This window comes from Cervus canadensis, chromosome 3, assembly GCF_019320065.1.
Source record: "Cervus canadensis isolate Bull #8, Minnesota chromosome 3, ASM1932006v1, whole genome shotgun sequence".
Lineage (NCBI taxonomy): Eukaryota > Metazoa > Chordata > Mammalia > Artiodactyla > Cervidae > Cervus > Cervus canadensis.
The window spans coordinates 47709003-47730049 of NC_057388.1; the positions used below are offsets into that span (position 1 = coordinate 47709003).

Below are 21047 nucleotides of genomic sequence, written 5' to 3' on the forward strand. Positions count from 1 at the left end.
TCCATAGTCAATTTTTTTGTTCAGCTCTTAAATGGTAACCAACACAACTGTATCATTTGATGAGCTAGAACAAAATATCATTCACAAAAAAATTGATAATACCTGAAATAAGTAGAAACCTACTAATAGGATGCTTGCATTAGAATGTCTGAATGATCTAAAAGTCTTTTACCTTGATTTACTTATTGAATTCACTTATTTATATTCTAAAAAGGATGTAAGACTATGTGAACAGACATGCTTACTACTAGTGAATGGTCTTTCAGTAAAATTTTTCTGTCTTTCCTGAGAACCAACCATCTAAGAACAAATGAGGTGCTGGAATTGAAGACAGCTTATCTGTGAAGTTGGGTCTCTTGCTGTTATATGACTTCAAAGTCAATCTTAAGAAAATGTAGGCAGTTTGACAGGATGGCTAAGCTTGTTTTCAAAAGTGAGACAAGATTAAATAGCGGTGTTAGTTGAAAATCTCAGTGGACTTCCCTGGTAGTTTAGCTGGTAAAGAATCCGCCTGCCATGCAGGAGACCTGGGTTCGATCCTGGGTTGGGAAGATCCCCTGGAGGAGGGCATGACAACCCACTCCAGTGTTCTTTCCAGGAGAATGCCCATGGACAGAGGAGCCTGGCAGACTACAATCCGTGGGGTCACAAAGAGTCAGACACAACTGAGCGACTAAGTGCAGCACGCAGCACAGACTATTCAGTAAACCTTGAAAATCTGTACCTGTTTCACTAGTGTGAAACCATCCATTCTTTGTGAGAGAATTTCTACCCAGTAATTCATGGCAATTTGGGATTAATTTGGAGAGCTCAAGATTTCTGCTTTAAAATTGCACCTGGCAAGCAGCACCTAACACACAATTTCCCACTAAAGTATTTTTGAAAAGGGATAAAGCTTCATAGTAACAGAGAAAAATAGAACTGAGGTCTTCCTTGGCAAGAATCTAGAAAATTTTTTCACTAACTTTAGGAGCAAGAGATTGTCAGATTTTACTTATTTGTCAGATTTTACTTATTAGAGGCCTACCTGAGATGAGATAGGAAAACATTGTTATCTTTCTCTTATCCATCTTTACTAATGATTCAAAAAAAAAAAGCAAGATTTACAGCAGTTAGAAAATTGAGCAGACATCCTTTACTGCTTCTGCTTTTGGCAGCACCATGATACTCTCCACCCCGTCAGCACAGGTCCTTCCACAGCGTTCACAGATGGGATCCTAGAAGTCCCTGAGCAGAGATCATGGGCTTTGGCGAGACTGCTGCCTCGGGAAGTATATTCTATCCGCACTCTCAGTGGGCTGGCTAACAGGAGCATCCTGCTTCCCGGGTCTGCAGTTCAGCTCACGCATTTGTCCACCAAGGGGAACAGCAGGACCTTAGTCCACTGCAGCCAGTGCTGGATCCTGGAGTTTAACTAGAAGTTATAGACACCAGCCTGCCATCCATCTAGTGACCTAATTCAGCTGGAAAATCAGTGGACAGTGAGTGAAATCAGTAATGGTCCACACATCCTGCTTTACTGCAGAATTCTTCCTGTCGCTTCACAGTAGATAAATACCCATGACAACTTAACATTATACTGTGGAAGAATACTGCAGAAAAGAACAAAACCTTCCTGAAAACTCAGAAGAACACAGCTTAAAAATAACTTAAAAAAAAAAGAACAAAGAACTTTGGGAGATTCTGTTCGTTCTCTAGAGGATGCAAGGAGATAGATTGTGAAAGCAGGGCAAGAAAGCCGTGGTAGAGGGCAGGATAAGATGAAAAGGAAGAGGGTTGGAAAGGAGATGGATGAGGCAAGGAGCTCATCAAAGAACAACCGAAAATGCAATGGCCTCATTGAGACTGTACTTGAGATCATAAAGAGCAGAACAGAGGTGGTAAGTGAAAGTTCCATTCAGGGTTGTGAGTGGAGAAGAGAAGGACAGAGTTAGGGTAATGATGAAGGGACAGGTGTCCTCACAGAGCGCAGTAAGGGAACTGAAGCCTTACAGGTGTTCCTTAGAACTAGAAGAGGAGAAATTAACAAAAGCATAATGGGAGAAAAATTTTCCAAGCTGAAAAAAGTTTGCACGTGTCCAAAGAATTTACCCTATTTCATTTAAAATTGGGAGAAAGAGACCGTAACTAGATAAATTTGGGCAATGGGCAACATTTTTTAGTGGCAAGAACAATCCATGTATCCCCAAGCTTCCCTGTAACATAGGTACAAACAAGAACAGACTATTGGAACTTCTTAAAATAGGAGAAAAAAAAAAAAGAACAGACTATGCTATAATAATTCTTCTTTAATAAAAGCTTGCCCCTGAAGTCTTGTACCATAGCCTCACTACCTAGAAGCAGAACGTCATCTGAACTTTCTAGGATATTATCTGTCCTGTGTCTCTGAGGGAGGCCCTGTCCCGGTCTTGGTCCTGGTTGGTACCTCTACGTCCGCTTGGTTTTCAGATCCCCAGTTCCACAGAAGACAGCCCCGGCCAGTCGCTGCTGAGGTCGGCCTCTCGTTTTAGGACCTGATGTTTGTCAGGCAGCTGCAGACACTGTCGTTTTCCTTCCAGGCACGCTAGTCTCTCTGTTGCTGCCCTACTCCCACTGTGAATCCAACCCTTCCCTTTTTTATTGAAGGCTTAGCCGTGGTGGAATAATTTTTAAAATAAGATGAAATCACTGGTGGCTACCAGGTAAACTGCCTAAAACTCAGTCCCCAGTGCAACATCCAGGGGCCCCTTTAGGAACACTTCCTTAGCCCATTGTCTGACACCTAGTGGTCAAGCCTGCTTTCCCTTCCCTTTCTAGGAGTTCGTCTAAACATGTCAGGGTCTCCTGGGAGGCCAAAGCTCAGGTCTTAAAGGCCCCGGGTAAGAAAGGGGTTCCCTTTTCCTTCCATGCTAAGGGCTTTCCCTCAAGCCTTCCTTTCATATCTCAGAATCTGCCTTTTCCTATAAGGAGTCAGGGGCATAGTCACTGTCTTCACAAAAGTCCACTCTGGTCACCCTCTAGGATGTGACCTTCCCTGTTACATAAAAGGGACAGACTGATCAAAGCACAGTAGAGCGACAACAGCACAAAGATACACATCCATGTCCTTACATCGTCCCATTGCAGATTAAAGAGAGAGAAGACCCTGTCGTGTCTAACACTTTTCTAAGTCTGGGTGGCTCAGTCCTCACATGAACTTCATCAACGGTGCTGATTAGGTTGGTGCTTCACCGGTGCATGTCCTTTTCTGCCAAACCTTTCTAGGAAGAAACCTCCCCAGCATGGGAGCACAGCGCTGGATCATGGGGATGTGGGAGGCTGATCTCCACCCCAATTTCACTCCAAACATCACTGCCCTTGTCCTGCATAAAATGTCATTCATTGACTTCCCATCCTAGCACCCACTACATCTCTACCTGTTCTTAGATGAGATATTTTTATACATGAGGATAAAGAGTTTTTAAAATCACTATAGGCTTCCAGGAAGGGGACTTTATTTTTTTTTACAAAGGAAAAGTGATCAGCCAGTCTCTACCTATATTTCTGGAATTCAGTGCTTCGAAGAGTGGGATCATATAGAGAGTTGATCCAAGCATTTTATCCTCATGAAAGATGTTGTTTATGTAAAAAGTCAACACAAAGGTATTCTCTGATATATAATAGGTGTAAAAAGATGGCACTCCTGTATGCTTCTTAAAAACCAAATACATGCATTATCAGCCGTGCAGAGAAGAAAACTGGAAGGAAACATGAACCATATTATAGTGGTTGCTTTGGTGATTTTTATTCTGCTTCTTTATTTTTCTTTGTATTGTCCAAAATTTCCTGAAAAACAGTCACTGCTATTTTAACCTCTGAAAAGTAGGATAAGCATTGGGAAAACGTGAACTAAAGAGCATCTATAAAGGATAATAATTTTAAAAAAATTACAGAATATCTATAAGGGACAAAATACACTAGGAACTGTGTTCCCAGGTAGTATACTGAACCTCAGTGTAGAAAATGGAGGAAAGAAAGGAGTATACTTTTTCAAAAAAGGCCTTCTCGCTATAAACATGTAAATACTGTGTAAAATATAAAATACTATGTTTGTCAGTGTTCGCATTAAAATGAAAGACCATATGCCCAGTGAATGAAGCCAATCTCTAAAAAAATACTTTTATTCTTTTGAAAGGCAGAAAACAACTTAGAAAGGATATTCTACACCATGTACCTCTTTTTTTTCTTAGCATTTTTACCTAAGGTCTTCTCTTGGTTTATTGATAGGTCGAGCAATATCATAATGTCATTTTCCATGGCCCAGAAGGGAGTTTACAAGATTACATCGCCCATCAGCTTGCACTCTGCCTGAAGGTATGGGTTAACCACATACCCTCTCCTTTTCTTTGAAAATGCGAAAGAGTTCAGAACTAACCACACTCTTTTCTTATCACAGCACAGACAAATGGCTGCAGGATTCCCCTGTGAAATAGTGAGAGCCGAAGTGGATGCTGACTTCTCTAAGGAACGGCTAGTAGATCTGTTCATCAGTAGCGGTAAGACCATCTCAGCAAACTGAATTGTGATGACCAAAAGGCATGTTTTGTCAATTAAGCCATTGCAAGGAAAAAATGTTGTGCTTGGGGATAAATTTAAGTAGACTGTTCAATTATGCCGCAGCTATGGGATGAAAACTGGGAACCCTGGTGACACTTGTAAAAAGACGCTTATGTACGTGTCATTGCATCTGTTCTACATCTTACATTCTGTTTATAAATTATCTGTTTGAAGTGTAATATATAACTGGCACTGCTGCTGCTGCTAAGTTGCTTCAGTCGTGTCCGACTCTGTGTGACCCCATAGACGGCAGCCCACCAGGCTCCCCCGTCCCTGGGATTCTCCAGGCAAGAACACTGGAGTGGGTTGCCATTTCTTTCTCCAATGCAGCAAAGTGAAAAGTGAAAGTGAAGTCGCTCAGTCGTGTCCAACTCTTAGCGACCCCATGGACTGCAGCCTACCAGGCTCCTCCATCCATGGGATTTTCCAGGCAAGAGTACTGGAGTGGGGTGCCATTGCCTTCTCCCATAATTGGCACTAGAGAATACCAAAGGAGAGGGTGGGTTGTGGGAGCAGTTCACCTTAGTGAAACTATTGTGTCATTGGTGCAGTTTTGAATTAATTGCACAGTGGTAATAAGCGATCGATTTTTTAGTAAATTTTCTTATTCATAAGTTCTGTATAACAAAGCGCCCCTTATTGCTGCACCTGGGGTGCACTGCTTTCTCTACTTCATTCTTAGTATGCCGTTGACCAGCACTTTGCTAAACATAAACCATGCATTAATTAACTCATTTGGACTTCCCCGGTGGCTCAGCAGGTAAACAATCCTCCTGCAATGTGACATGGGTTCGGTGCCTGGGTCTGGAAGATCCCCTGGAGTAGGAAACGACAACCTGCTCCAGTATTCTTGCCTGGAAAATTCCATGGACAGAAGAGCCTGATGGGCTACAGTCCAAAGGCTTGCAAAGAGGCAGACATGACTAAGTGACTGAACACACTCGGTCTCCACAACAACCCTATGCAAGTTGGTTTTCTTCCCCCGCTCTGAGAGATTCTAGTTTAATCTGTCTGAAGTGTGGAATGGGCACTAACATTTAAAAAAAAAAAACTTTTTTACTGGAGTCATAGTTGATTTACAATGTTGTGTTAGTTTCAGGAGTATAGCAAAGTGAATCTGTTATACGTGTACATGGATCCACCCTTTTCTTTTTGTAGTTATTTTTCCCATATAGGCTGTTAGAGAGTAGTTATTTACTTTTGGCTGTGCTGGGTCTTCATTGATGCACGCTGGCTGTAAATAGTTGCAGTGCGAGGGCTTCTCGTTGTGGTGGCTGCTTTTGTTGTAGCTCAGTCTCTAGGGGGCCCAGGCTTCAGTAGTGGTGGTGCACAGGCTTAGTTGCCTCGTGGCACGTGGGATCTTTCCTGGCCAGAGATCAAACCCATGTCTCCTGCACTGGCAGCTGGACTCAATCACTGGACCACCAGGGAAGCCCCGTGAGTTGGTATTATTATCTCCATCTCAGAGGTGAGGAAACAGGCATAAAGAGCTTCAATAACTTGCCACAACTTCACAGTGGCAGAACTGTGATTAAACATATTAATTAATCCAGCATTTTCATGAATTCCCCATTTTAGGCTCCAGAGCTTAACACCCCCAGCCTCAGCATGGGCAGAGTTAATATAACCCTGTAAAGTAGAACATGACTAGTGAAACGGAGCTGAAATGGAACAGCCTCTGGTCTCTATGGGCTCAAAACCTCAGAGAACCTGGGGATGGGGTGAAGGAGAGAGGTGGTTGTGAGCTGAGTTAGGATGCAATAAAGTGCAAATTCAGGTCTCTTCTTTAGGGGAAGGGGCGATTCTCATCTTTGGACCTGTGATCAAGGGAGATACCTTGTAGCTGGTGACCAGGTTGAGGAAGATGGAAATTACCAGGAGTTCCTAACCCAAGAAATACAATTAAGAGGCAGTTTAGAGACAGACTGAGGAGTCCACAGACATAGAAGCACATTTTGGGGATAGGAAAACTCGGCCAGAATCTGAATGTTGCTCTAGTACTCAGGCAACTTTTGCCAGAAAGTAGTGAGAGTAAGTGACAGAAAACTGTTTTCTCTGATGATACTAATAAAAGCTAATGTTTATTAAGCCTTGTCTCTGGTGAGTCCTATTTGGGGCTTCCCTGGTAGCTCAGACAGTAAAGAATCTGCCTGCAATGCAGGAGACCCAGGTTCAATCCCTGGGTCAGGAAGATCCCCTGGAGAAGGGAATGGCAACCCACTCCAGTATTCTTGCCTGGAGCATTCCATGGATAGAGGAGCCTGGCAGGCTACAGTCCGTGGGGTCACATAGAGTCAAAGACAACTGAGTGACTAACACACTTAAGCCCTATCCTAACCTCCCTGGTTTATAAACACTTGAGACAAGAGGTTAAGTGCCAGCCCATGGATGCCACAGCGAGGACACAGCAGTGCAGACTTAAACCAAGCAGTCAGAATCCTGAACCTGCCCTGAATACTGCCTGCTGCTGCTCCTCAAAAACTCATCTGTGCCCCCCATTTCCCCCCCTTAGTTTTATAGCAAACCCCCCCTACACTTTTTCAATATTCAGTCTTTCTTCATTTCAGAGTAAGAAGTTAAAATATTGTGTGTCTCATCCTATCAGGGTAAACAGCAATTAGACTGAACTCTGCTCTAAGCTTAGCTAAAAAAAAAAAAAAAAAAAAGCTGAAAACAGTGAGAGTTAGGTCAAGAAGGATGCTAAGATGACCAGCTCAGCATTTCTAAATCTTTGAGGAGCACCTTCCTAAAAATAACTCTTCTTCCTAATTTCCCAATTTGGTGAGTCTCTTGGCCCCCCACACTTGGAACTCAGGTCACGTTGGCAGACCTGAAAACCTAAATGCCCACAAGTGCCGTAAAGCTACATAAAGGGGTGAAGCAGGCTGGTGGGGGCAGGAGGGAGGGAGGCCTGTCTCTGTCTCCATGAGAACAGCAGCTCTCAGCTCTAAGCGGCTGAGTGGAGATGCAATTTCATGGGTGTTGTGACTTGCAGGAAGAAGCAAGAAATACAAGTTTTTATGTGAAAATTTGGGAGTTTGTTTTTCAGTGTTTTCAACTATCTTAATTTTTAAAGCTGTGTTAAAACCATCTAGAACCCCCCAGGTCCTCTGATTCACGGAGCACTCACTCCTGTCCATGGTCACGTCCTGCCGAGCGGGCCCCAGTGTGCCTTTTTCATCCATCCCCGTTGGTACCTTCCTATTTCATGCCTCCCTTTACTCTGTCTTGTCTACTTGCCTGTAAGTGGCTGCTCTGCCTATCTCTTCTCCTCCCTAAACATCCTCCACAGATCACCAGACCCCTGACCAGAAGCTCTTTGTAATTCCTGTCCATTCTTCCATCACCCACTGAACGAAGTCAGTGCCACTCAGTCTTCTATTCTAGGACACTGTTCCACTTAATTTGTTTGACCTTTTTTAATTTTTTGAGATATAACAGTAAGTGCAAGGTATACAGTTTGTTGACTTGATACCCATATATTACAAAATGATTACCACTGTATCATTAGCTAGAATTTCCATCACCTCATATAATTACCATTTCTTCCTTGCAGTGAGAACATTTACTGTTTACTCTCTCAGCAACTTTCAAGTATATAATAAATACAGCATTAACCCCTCAAACTTATTCCTCTTATAACTGAAAGTTCATATCCTTTGACTGGTATCTCATTTCCCTCACCCTCCAGACTTTGACAATCTCCATTATACTCTGCTTCATCAGTTTGGCATTTTTAGATTCCACATACAAGTGATGTCATGCAGTATTTGTTTTTCTGTGATTTACCTCCCCTAACATAACACCCTCAAGGTCCATCCATTTTGTCGCAGACAGCAGACTTACTTTCTTTCTCATGGCTGAATCATATCCTAGTGTATATATATGCCACATTTTTGTTATTCATTCAGCTCTTGATGGATGGTTAGACTGTTTCCATATTTTGTCCTCTTGTGAATAATACTGTGATGGACACAGGTGTGCAGATATCACTTCAAGAGCCTGATTTCATTCCCTTGGGAGATATGCCCAGAAGTGATATTGCTGAATCATATGCTACTTCTGTTTTTTAGTTTTTTGAGACCCTCCATACTGTTTTCCATAGTGGCTGCACCAATTTATATTCCCACCAACAGTGCCCAAGGGTTCCTTTTTCTATACATCGTTACCATTTGTTAACTCTGTTCAGTGATAGCCCTTCTAACAGTTGTTAAGTGATATCGCATTGTGCTTTTGATTGATGTGGATTGGTGCATTTCCCAGATGGTTAGTGATGCTGAGCCTGTTTTCATGTACCTGTTGGCCATTTGTACATCTTCTTTGGAATATCTCTTTTAAAAAATAGATCTCTAAGCTCCAGCAGAATATAGTATTTTTTCCTCACATGTCCTTTGCTTTTCTACTCTCCCATCTTTGTTTATTCTGCAGCATTCATCTAGAATTACTCTGAAATTTCATCTAGAATAAGCACACAAACTTTCATTCCCCCCTGCCCCCTACACACACACATACCATGACTACCGCATGGCAGGTGCCCAGTAAAGTACTGTGTTGTATGTGACTAGTTAAAATAAGACATGGCAGCCCCTGTTTTAAATACTCTGAGGACACCCCCAATAAAGGCTTGTCTGATCTCTCCAGATATGACAACTACCTCTGATGAAGAGCCGTAAGCTTTGTTTACCTCTGTGTCCTACCCAATTATAGTTCAAGGCAGTGAGGCTTATTTGGGCTTTTATGTTCACCCACACACACAGTATGAGCTCCTTGAAGGCTAGTAATGTAGCATTTTCTTCTATTTAATTTTGTACACTGATTGCCAATAATTACTTGTTGAGTGAGTGGCTAAACCTCCTGATGTAAGAAATAGGCAAAGAAAAATGGAATGTTAATCATACTTAGTTGTCAGCAAGTAGAAGAATTTGCTTACAGTGGAGCTAGAAAGAAAAAAGAGAATATAGGAGTTGTTGAGGCAGTACTTGATGACAGGGCATAAAAACAGAATGAATTGAATTTCAAAAAGGTTTTCAAATGATAGACTGAGTCCAAAAAAATCTACTCTCTTATATAGGAAACAGTATAACATCTCCGAGTATTAAAGGATTTTTATTCTGTATTTGGCTCAATAATTTACAAGTATCAAATATCCTTTTTCTTTTTTTTTTAATAGCACAAATAAGACACAAACACAAGACTTTTACCTGCTAAGACCTTGAATGCAGTTACCCAAGTTAGCAAGCAGAGCATATTGTAGGTTCCTCATTTGCCTGCTTCCCCACATCTAGTCAGTCCTCATTCCTTTTGCATCTGCTTCCTATATCTCATCTCCATCTCCTTCTCTCCAGTCCCCCTGCCACCTGTCATCTCTTGTTCAAGGGACTGTGGCCCTAACCCTCCTTGTTCTGCTCTCACTCCTCTCAGAAGCCCTCTGCAGGCTTCCAGAGGGCTCACCCTGAAATACAAAGCTGCTCCTGACAATTTCCTGCTATTTTACTCTAGTGTCACAAGAATAGACACTGAAGGTCTCTGCACATCATATCAGGAACATTCCAGTCTGGCTTCGGATCTTTCCCTCGCTGCTGTCCATCCTCAGCTTCTAAAACTCCATCCGTTGTCACCATCATTTTCACGGCAGTAGGACTCACTGTTCTTGACAGGTGGCCAATGAAGAGATCATGGAGAAGGTACACTTTGAGTAGATGGGGACACCAGAAACTTCTGAGGCAGTACCAGGGAATCGCAAGTGAGCCAGAGGGAAGGATCTATGGATGCTGTGGTGTCACTGTGTGTAGTGCAGAAAGCCCGCAGCAGGGAATTTTCTTTTGTGGTGAAAGAAAGGGTGATGGAAAAGGATAGAGTAGAGAAGGCAGAGATCTGGGTTAGAGAAAAGGAGCTTCAAGGCTATTCTACTTAAGCTTTTAGAATAATAATGGGACAGAAAATATCTATCCCCTAGTCTCCCTTTTTTTAACCAAGAAAGTTGAATTGATTGAGTAACATGACTGCCGTATGGGGAATGTGCTGATTCATAAGGTGTTCTAAACTTATTCTGATTTTTAACCTTATTTTCTAAAAAAAAAAAAAAAAAAAAGGTTTAAACTACATAGATTTAGCTGGGGGTAAGAATGTTGAGCTTTCCTCTTCCAATGGGCATAGCACATACATTTCCATCTATGTTCCTCTCTATGACTCTGTAGAAGAAAGCCAGTGAAAAGAGACAGAGAATGAATAAGTGTATGAGCAACAAAATACAAGAAGGAAGAGTAGCAGATTTTTTAAAATAATTAGCTTTAAATTATTAGTTTTAAGAATCTAAAACTTATGTGGATTCTGAAATGGTGCCAGTGAAGAAGGGAATGTAGAACAGAAGATCAGTTCAAGAAGAATGACATAGCACTTATACCTGCAGTGGATATTTTGTTCATTTTAAAATAACATCTTCCTTCTCGTATTGGCTTTTGTAAGAAACTGTCACATCACATGGCTCAGTTATTTGGTAAGGAGGGTGTGAATGTGTATTATAATTGGGTCAAATTTCTCCTCAGTATAAGGCATTGAGTTAGGTTAGCAAGACAGATACTTCTTTAAATTACATGTGACAGTAGTAGAAAGAAAAAAAAAATTAAACACTCAATTGGTATTTTAAAACAATGCTTAGAATTCCCGAGAAAACTTTCTACTTCCAAAGAAATAAAGATGGAATTACTGTAATAATATCATATGTAATTGAAGTCTACATAAATGAGATTTCCTCCTTGGACCCTGCATTGCTAGAGGCTCTTTGCAGACCTGTCCCTTGCTTCTCATCTGGACTCAGAGCATCATCCCCACAAAGACTTGTTTTAAATGGACACTGTAAAAAATGGGCCACGTGCATCCCCAAAGAGGAGAGTATGGACTTGGCCTCACCTTAGACATGAAGTAATTTGGGTTTAACTATAAATGTGATATGTTATTTTTAAACCAATGAGTCTTGCTCTACAACTTACCTATCCAGAACTTTGAATACAAGGGTATGTAAAACTGAACTATAGCCCTGAGCCTAGCCAAGGAGATAACTGATTAAGATTATTGATCTCTGGGGAGAAGCAGAGATGATACACCTATAAAGTTAGAAGAAAAAAGGACAAAAAGAGATTAGTTTGAGAAATGGAGTTGGACAAAGGGAATTTATTTATTTATTTTTATGGAAACGCTTCTAAATATTTTTTTTTAATTTCTTTTTTTTTCCATTTATTTTTATTAGTTAGAGGCTAATTACTTTACAATATTGTAGTGGTTTTTGTCATACATTGACATGAATCAGCCATGGATTTACATGTATGCCCCATCCCAATCCCCCCTCTCACCTCCCTCACCACCAGATTCGTCTGGGCCTTCCCAGTGCACCAGGCCCGAGCACTTGTCTCACGTATCCAGCCTGGGCTGGTAATCTGTTTCACCCTAGATAATATATGTGTTTTGATGCTGTTCTCTCGAAACATCCCACCCTCGCCTTCTCCCACAGAGTCCAAAATTCTGTTCTGTACATCTGTGTCTCTTTTTCTGTTTTGCACATAGAGTTATCGTTACCATCTTATTAAATTCCATATATATGCGTTAGTATACTGTATTGGTCTTTATCTTTCTGGCTTACTTCACTCTGTATAATGGGCTCCAGTTTCATCCATCTCATTAGAACTGATTCAAATGAATTCTTTTTAATGGCTGAGTAATATTCCATGGTGTATATATACCACAGCTTCCTTATCCATTCATCTGCTGATGGGCATCTAGGTTGCTTCCATGTCCTGGCTATTATAAACAGTGCTGCGATGAACATTGGGGTGCACGTGTCTCTTTCAGATCTGGTTTCCTCAGTGTGTATGCCCAGAAGTGGGATTGCTGGGTCATATGGCAGTTCTATTTCCAGTTTTTTAAGAATCCCACACTGTTTTCCATAGTGGCTTACTAGTTTGCATCCCACAAAGTGTAAAGACGTTTCCCTTTTCTCCAACACTGCTCTCCATGCATTTATGTGCTTGCAGACTTTTTGGATAGGCCATCTGACTGGCATGTAATGGTACCACATTGTGGTTTTGATTTGCATTTCTCTGATAATGAGTGATGTTGAGCATCTTTTCATGTGTTTGTTAGCCATCTGTATGTCTTCTTTAGAGAAATGTCTGTTTAGTTCTTTGGCCCATTTTTTGATTGGGTCATTTATTTTTCTGGAATTGAGCTGCAGGAGTTGCTTGTATATTTTTGAGATTAATCCTTTGTCTATTGCTTCATTTGCTATTATTTTCTCCCATTCTGAGGGCTGTCTTTTCACCTTGCTTATAGTTTCCTTTGTTGTGCAAAAGCTTTTAAGTTTAATTAGGTCCCATTTGTTTATTTTGCTTTTATTTCCAATATTCTGGGAGGTGGGTCATAGAGGATCTTGCTGTGATTTATGTCGGAGAGTGTTTTGCCTATGTTCTCCTCTAGGAGTTTTATAGTTTCTGGTCTTACATTTAGATCTTTAATCCATTTTGAGTTTATTTTTGTGTATGGTGTTAGAAAGTGTTCTAGTTTCATTCTTTTACAAGTGGTTGACCAGTTTTCCCAGCACCACTTGTTAAAGAGGTTGTCTTTTTTCCATTGTATATCCTTGCCTCCTTTGTCAAAGATAAGGTGTCCATAGGTTCGTGGATTTATCTCTGGGCTTTCTATTCTGTTCCATTGATCTATATTTCTGTCTTTGTGCCAGTACCATACTGTCTTGATGACTGTGGCATTGTAGTAGAGTCTGAAGTCAGGCAGGTTGATTCCTCCAGTTCCATTCTTCTTTCTCAAGATTACTTTGGCTATTCGAGGTTTTTTGTATTTCCATACAAATTGTGAAATTATTTGTTCTAGTTCTGTGAAAAATACCGTTGGTAGCTTGATAGGGATTGCATTGAATCTATAGATTGCTTTAGGTAGTATAGCCATTTTGACAATATTGATTCTTCCAATCCATGAACACAGTATATTTCTCCATCTGTTTGTGTCCTCTTTGGTTTCTTTCATCGGTGTTTTATAGTTTTCTATGTATAGGTCTTTTGTTTCCTTAGGGAGATATACTCCTAAGTATTTTATTCTTTTCATTGCAATGGTGAACGGTATTGTTTCCTTAATTTCTCTTTCTGTTTCTCATTGTTAGTGTATAGGCATGCAAGGGATTTCTGTGTGTTAATTTTATATCCTCCAACTTTACTATATTCATTGATTAGCTCTAGTAATTTTCTGGTAGAGTCTTTAGGGTTTTCTATGTAGAGGATCATGTCATCTGCAAACAGTGAGAGTTTTACTTCTTGTTTTCCAATCTGGATTCCTTTTATTTCTTTTTCTGCTCTGATTGCTGTGGCCAACACTTCCAAAACTATGTTGAATAGTAGTGGTGAGAGTGGGCACCCTTGTCTTGTTCCTGACTTTAAGGGAAATGCTTTCAATTTTTCACCATTGAGGATAATGCTTGCTGTGGGTTTGTCATATATAGCTTTTATTATGTTGAGGTATGTTCCTTCTATTCCTGCTTTCTGGAGAGTTTTAATCATAAGTGGATGTTGAATTTTGTCAAAGGCTTTCTCTGAATCTATTGAGATAATCATATGGTTTTTCTCTTTCAATTTGTTAATGTGTATTACATTGATTGATTTGTGGATATTAAAGAATCCTTGCATTCCTGGGATAAAGCCCACTTGGTCATGGTGTATGATTTTTTTAATATGTTGTTGGATTCTGTTTGCTAGAATTTTGTTAAGGATTTTTGCATCTATGTTCATCAGTGATATTGGCCTGCAGTTTTCTTTTTTTGTGGCATCTTTGTCTGATTTTGGAATTAAGGTGATGGTGGCCTCATAGAATGAGTTTGGAGGTTTACCTTCTTCTGCAATTTTCTGGAAGAGTTTGAGTAAGATAGGTGTTAGCTCTTCTCTCAATTTTTGGTAGAATTCAGCTGTGAAGCCATCTGGTCCTGGGCTTTTGTTTGCTGGAAGATTTTTGATGACAGTTTCGATTTCCTTGCTTGTGATGGGTCTGTTAAGATCTTCTATTTCTTCCTGGTTCAGTTTTGGAAAGTTATACTTTTCTAATAATTTGTCCATTTCATCCAAGTTGTCCATTTTATTGGCATAGAGCTGCTGGTAGTAGTCTCTTATAATCCTTTGTATTTCAGTGTTGTCTGTTGTGATCTCTCCATTTTCATTTCTAATTTTGTTAATTTGGTTCTTCTTCTGACAAAGGGAATTTAAATGGTCAACTTTCCCACAACAGGCCAGAAGAAATCTCCAGATATAACATGGCATGAATAGCCATCTAAAACCCTGATCAAAGGCTGAACAATCCTTCAAACCCAAAGGTGTGATGAGTTTTTGCTTCTGTGGTTGGTTAATATTATAGAAATTAATCCATGTTAAATAATTTGAACTAGACATGCTATTTCACAACTAAAGTGAAATTTACATTTGGATGAACTTGTTTTAGGATGTTGAACTTAAGTGGTCAGATGGAGAAGTAGGAAAAATTGAACATATGCAGTCTTCAGTGTTGAAGACAAAGCTTTTCACCAAAAAACAACCCAGTCTATTTGACCTGGGATCGATACCTTAGGGGAAACCGCTATCAACAAAATTGAGGTGGAAACCCAACCCAACTGTTACGAACAGCACCCCGTGTATCTTTTGTCTAGGGCACAAGCTGTTCATTAAATGTGGGATTAATTGAGTCACTATAAATACAATCCTTGCTTATGGACCCAGGAGAATGAGTTGGCATCTTTTTCCAGATCTCCTACAATCCTATAAACTCATTTATCTCCAGCCTGAATCCTTCCTTGCTGCCTGCCTCCCTCTGGTCCAGCCCTTGCTGGACATCTCAGGAGAGATGCCTCACTCATCACACACTCAGGGTGGAAATATAGCCCATCATCACCTGTCCTGCCTCAGGTGTGCTCCCGCTCATGTGCTGTCTGCCTTCATTCACTGCATGGCTGCTCCTCTGGTGGGAACTTCTGAGTTGCCTCTGATACTCCCTCCCTGCCCCTCTCTCAAGATAGTCAACCACTGAGCTTTGTTATTGTCCAGTCACTGTCGTGTCCAACTCTCTGCAACCGCATAACTGCAGGGTGCCAGGCTTCCTGTCCTTCACTGTCTCCCAGGATTTGCTCAAACTCATGTCCATTGAGTTGGTGATGCCATCCAACCATCTCATCCTGTCACCCCCTTCTCCTCCTGCCCTCAGTCTTTCCCAGCATCAGGGTCTTTTCCACTGAGCTTTGCTGACTCATCTCAGAATACCCTTTTGTTGAGCCTTGGCCTTGGAGGAGGCTCCCATTACCCCCTGTCCTCACCTGAGCAGTAAAAGCCTGTAGATATGTTCTCTTGTTTCTTTATTCTCCCATCAATTCTACTCACCAGAGCAAGATCTCAGAGGAGGAGCCAAATCGTGTTTCTGCCTGCCCTTAAAGACTTCCAGTGATTCCCAGAGCTGGTAGTTTCTCCCTTTCAGCATGTCCCGGGCCTCCCACTTTTCATTTGTGGCTGGGTTCTGAGACTTCATATCAACCAGTTTCATGCAGGCTGCACATAAAACGCCAGTGCCCCAGGCCCAGCAATGACCCCAGCATCACGGCCTTTGGGGATGGATCCCAGGTGACCACAGAGTGTGGCGCAGAGTGAGGATGCTGCCTGCCACCCTGCTGCCCACAGGTGGGGCTCCTGGATTCTACCCCACGGATGTGGCTTTGCCCCCGAGCTCTCAGTCCATCCTGACTGGAGGCCTGGGTCAGCTTTGAGCTCACCTTCATGCCGCTCTTGAAACTACTCTAACCTTAGTTTGAGGTTCCAGTCCCTTCAAGGACTGAGCCCTGCCTGGAGTCCATTCTTCCACCTATGCCATTTCTTAAACCTAGAAACCCTTCTTCCCATCTGTCAAGATGCCATTCTTCATAATGGGTAGAGTTTAAAATGCCACATTCCCCCAGTTAGAATCAGTTACCTCCAGCATGCCATAGTGCTTAGCACAGTACACAGGGCAAGGGGGCCATGGAAGACATTGTAGAGATGCAATTACATGTTCCTATAGGCACATTCTAGCTAGACGCACAGCTTCAAGGCTATTAGAACTAGCCAAACACTTCCCTAATGGCTCAGTAGTAAAGAATCTGCCTGCCAGCACAGGAAATGTGGGTTTGATTCCTGTGTCGGGAAGATCCCCTGGAGGAGGGCATGACAGCCCATTCCAGTATTCTTGCTTGGAAAACCCCATGGATAGAGGAGCCTGATGGGATATAGTCCACAGGGTCACAAAAGAGTTGGGCATGACTAAGAAACTAAATAACAACAAATTGCATGTTTCTGAAGACACATTCTAGCTGTATGTAGGAGCTTCAAGGCCACTAGAACTAGCTGTACACCTAATCCAGATCAAGGAAAAACTGGAGACCTTCAGTCCTTAGTTACAGAAAAGCAGATACATAAACCATTCAATGTCTTTTTTTTTTTTTTAATCACTGGGTATAAAAGATTTGTTAGCTTATCATTATTATTTTTAAAAACAATATAGTGTACTTAGTCGCTCAGTTGTGGCCGACTCTTGGCGACCCCCTGGCAGGTTTCTCTGTTCATGGAATGCCCCTGTGCAAGAATACTTGAGTAGGTTGCCATGCCCTCCTCCAGGGGATCTTCCTGACCCAGGAGTCGAACTGGGATCTCCTGCATTGCAGGTGGATTCTTTACCAGCTGAGCTGGTAAAGCCGTCATACTTCCATAATAAATATAGTTCCGAAATAATATTTGACCCTGAGAAGCACAAATGTGTTAGCACTCTTTGCTGAATAGCCGTGTTGAAGGGGATGTGGCACATGCCAAATGCTAGTGTACCTACCCCCACAGAAACAACTTGATGGAGAGGCAGCTGGTTTTGTTTCTGGTCTTTTAGTTTTTAAAGCTTTGTAGCATCCAGAAAAGTTATTTCAGTCTCAGAAGAGATTAATTTACAGTGTTCAAGGAGTTCTCTTGAAAGTGACAATGCATTTGTGTCTATAGTAACATGGAGGCGGAATGGGTATAATGCACTATCATAAGTGTTTGCAGAAAGTAGAATTACTTGACAAAATCACTGCTGAGTATTCTAAATTGATCTTTTCTCAAGGTTAATTTAGCTAAGACTAGGGCATCTTAGAATCTTCTAAAATATTAAAAGGTGATATAAATTTTTTATTCATTGCTATCTAGCTAGTATTATAGATGTATTTCAACTACAGTATTAACAACATTTGAGTGCTTAGCAGCTGCCCAGGCAGTCTTTCAGTTACACTTTATCTACCGATTTGTCTAATACATATAATAATAATCCTCCATTTATGCAGCTCACACCCCCTGTCTTTAGTGTGAGGACCCCTAAAATAAGAATCACAAGACCCAGATTGTGGTCCTTCCTTATCACTGTTTCTGAAGCCTTGGTCAAATCTCCTTAACATCTCTGAGATCTATGAAATGAAAGGAGGGATCTGCTTGTCTCTGAGGTCCTGTCTCCATAATTTTATGAACATTTTACATATGTGTAATTTAAAGGATTAAATTTAATTTATCAAAATAAATTTAAAGGATTCAATCCTCATTGAAGGATTTTTGACCCTTTGTATTCTGAAATTTCCATCTATAAAATACATACTACCTATTTTTATAGATCAGTGAATAATTTAAAATAAAATGATAATTTAACCACTGACCAGGTCACAAAACAGAACATCCCTAGCTTCCAGAATGGGCCCACGTGCCCCACCCTTGTTCACAAACCCTTCCTTCTGGAGGTAGCCACTAGTCTCGCTTTTGTAATCATTTCTTTGCTTTGAATTCCTATGAATTCAATTATCTATGAATTCCTAAAGTGTATGAATTCAATTATCTATGAATTCCTAAAGTGTATGAATTCAATTATCTATGAATTCCTAAAGTGTATGTTTCATGTTGCCCGTTTGAACTCTAAATGATAGTGTCATATTGTTTGTATCCTTGTGTGATATGTTTCTTAATATACCGTTTGTGACAGTCTTCCATGTGGCTGCTTGTAGATACAATTTGTTCATTTTCAAATCCATTGTACGAACATACTTTCTATTCTGTTGTTGGTGGACGTTTGGGATCTGTTATGGAACTAGTTAGTGTGGATCGTTGTGTGTGGGGCAGTATCCTCAGCTGTATTCAGTAATTTCAAACTGTTTCCCAGAGTCTTTATACTTTCCCAGCCATGTCAGAGCGCCATGTCACATCTTTGCTAACACGTAAACTTTTGCAAGTTTGTACATCTCTGTCATTTTATGTTTTAATCATTGGTCATTTAATCATTGATACATTTTAATCATTGAATTTCTGTTTTGACCACAGCCTGTCTGATCCCAGTGAAACAATCTCCTGCTAACAAGAAAATCATCGTCATCTTGGAGAACTTGGAAAAATCTTCATTGTCTGAGTTACTGGGGGACTTTTTGGGACCTCTGGAAAATCACAGTACTGAAAGCCCCTGTACCTTCCAAAAAGGTAAAGATAGTGGAGAGACCACCCCAAGAAGCCAGCTGCTTTAAGAGCTTTCTTTGTCCCCTGGAGCACACATTACGCTTCATGGCCGTCTTTCCTTCACTCGTTTGAACTTGTTCTCTGCTGTGGTTTCCTGACGTTGGACTGCTGCTTTGGTTTGTTTTAGGAAACGGGACATCTGAATGCTACTACTTTCATGAGAACTGCTTTCTGATGGGAACGATCGCCAAGGCCTGTCTCCAGGGCTCGGACTTGCTGGTGCAGCAGCATTTCCGCTGGGTGCAGCTGCGCTGGGACGGCGAGCCCATGCAGGGGCTGCTGCGCAGGTTCCTCAGGAGGAAGGTTGTGAGTAAGGTAACAGACCACACGCGGCCCGTTGTTGGGAGAGGCTCCTTGACATTCCCTGGCATCGCTGTCAGGCAACCTGGGCTTGAGCTCTGCCACTTACTGTGTGGCTTCTGGCAAGTAAAAATCGGGGGTAGGCGAGGGTCAAGTGGGGCTTCCCTGGTGGCTGAGACAGTAAAGAATCTGCCTGCAGTGCAGGAGATACAGGTTTGCAGGAGACTCAGGTTCAATCCCTGGATCAGGAAGATCCCCTGGAGGAGGGCTTCGCAACCCACTCCAGTATTCTTGCCTGGAAAATCCTTTGGACAGAGGAACCTGGCGGGCTGCAGTCAGTGAGGTCATAAAGAGTTGGACACAACTGAGCAGTTAACACTTCAAGGGTTAAATAGGATAATGCATGGAAAACTCATAACAGTACCTGTACTATGTTAAGTAGTTTTTAAAAAAACAGACTTCCCTGGTGGTTCAGTGGTTCAGACTCTGAGCCTGCAGTGCAAGGGATGCAGGTTTGATCCTCGTTGGGAAACTAAGATCTCACATACCATGTGGTGTGGCACACCCCCCCCGCCCCCAAAAAAGCAGATAGGTTTCATTGTTTTATTAACTATTCTCAAGGAGTCTCCCTGAGTTTAATTGCTATCTGAGACTAGATTAGAAAATTAATCATTCTTCTTAAGGAAAAGCTATTGTTTCCTTGGAGCCTTCATTATCCATCTACTCAAGCTGGTTTTAATATTTGTTACATTGTGCTATAGTAACTATTAAAAAGTCATATAAAAAAATAGAAATCTCTGTTGACACATTTTTAAGAAGAATAATCACTTTTAGTGACTTTTCATAGTAAATATTCTACATTCTATCAAAATAACAAAATTAATGTAGTGCTTACCAAATTGAGCACATTATTCTCTAATGTCATATTCTTAAATTAGGCCAGAGCTAAGTGTCTGGGAGGATTTGAAATAAAAGAGCTCAATTTAGTAAGATTTTATTGTTTAATCCTGCACAATGGGGCCGCACTTGGAGGACAGGATCTTTATTGTAGCAGCAGAGGATTTTAAAGTGTAGGTAATACGACACCCCACTGTTAGCTGCTTCACACACAAAAAGAGGCTTTTTTCCCTTACATAACCAGATGCCTTGCAGTGGGTGTTGCCGATGTCCATTCACACCTTCGTTATGTCAGGTCCCAGGTCTGGGTTAATCTCTTGGCCTCTCTTCAGGACTGCCTGGCTTCTGCAGGGCTTCAGGCACCAGACCCTCACACAGACTTGTTCACAGGTAGGGAGCAAGATGCCGCGCTGTGCGGAGAGGGAACTTAGGCTTCTTTTGCCTCCTTCTTATCAGCGGGGACAGCATTTTTTTTCTGAAATTGCCAGAATCAGAAGACTTCCCCTTAATGGTTCATTATCCAGAACTGGTTTCATGCCCACCCTTCTGCCATAGACCTTGGCTGGAGCTATCTTCCCAACACCAGAATGCTTCACCAAGTTCCTGAACAAAATCTCTGTGCCTGTTGTGTTAGAGCATGTGAATGTACATGCATTCATAGCAGAGGGCTGGGGGAGGGTGGTGGAGGGAGAAGGG

At 41.5% G+C, this 21047-nt stretch overlaps 1 protein-coding gene across 1 annotated transcript in view; it reads left to right on the plus strand.

The window, feature by feature from the left end:
* The window catches only part of CTTNBP2 (cortactin binding protein 2), a 164032-nt gene that overhangs the window by 128001 nt on the left and 14984 nt on the right, over positions 1-21047 (plus strand). The window contains exons 13-16 of the mRNA XM_043463106.1: positions 4246-4332; positions 4415-4514; positions 18966-19118; positions 19282-19469. Of these exons, the coding sequence (XP_043319041.1) occupies positions 4246-4332; positions 4415-4514; positions 18966-19118; positions 19282-19469 (528 nt within the window). The remainder of the gene's footprint in view (positions 1-4245; positions 4333-4414; positions 4515-18965; positions 19119-19281; positions 19470-21047) is intronic.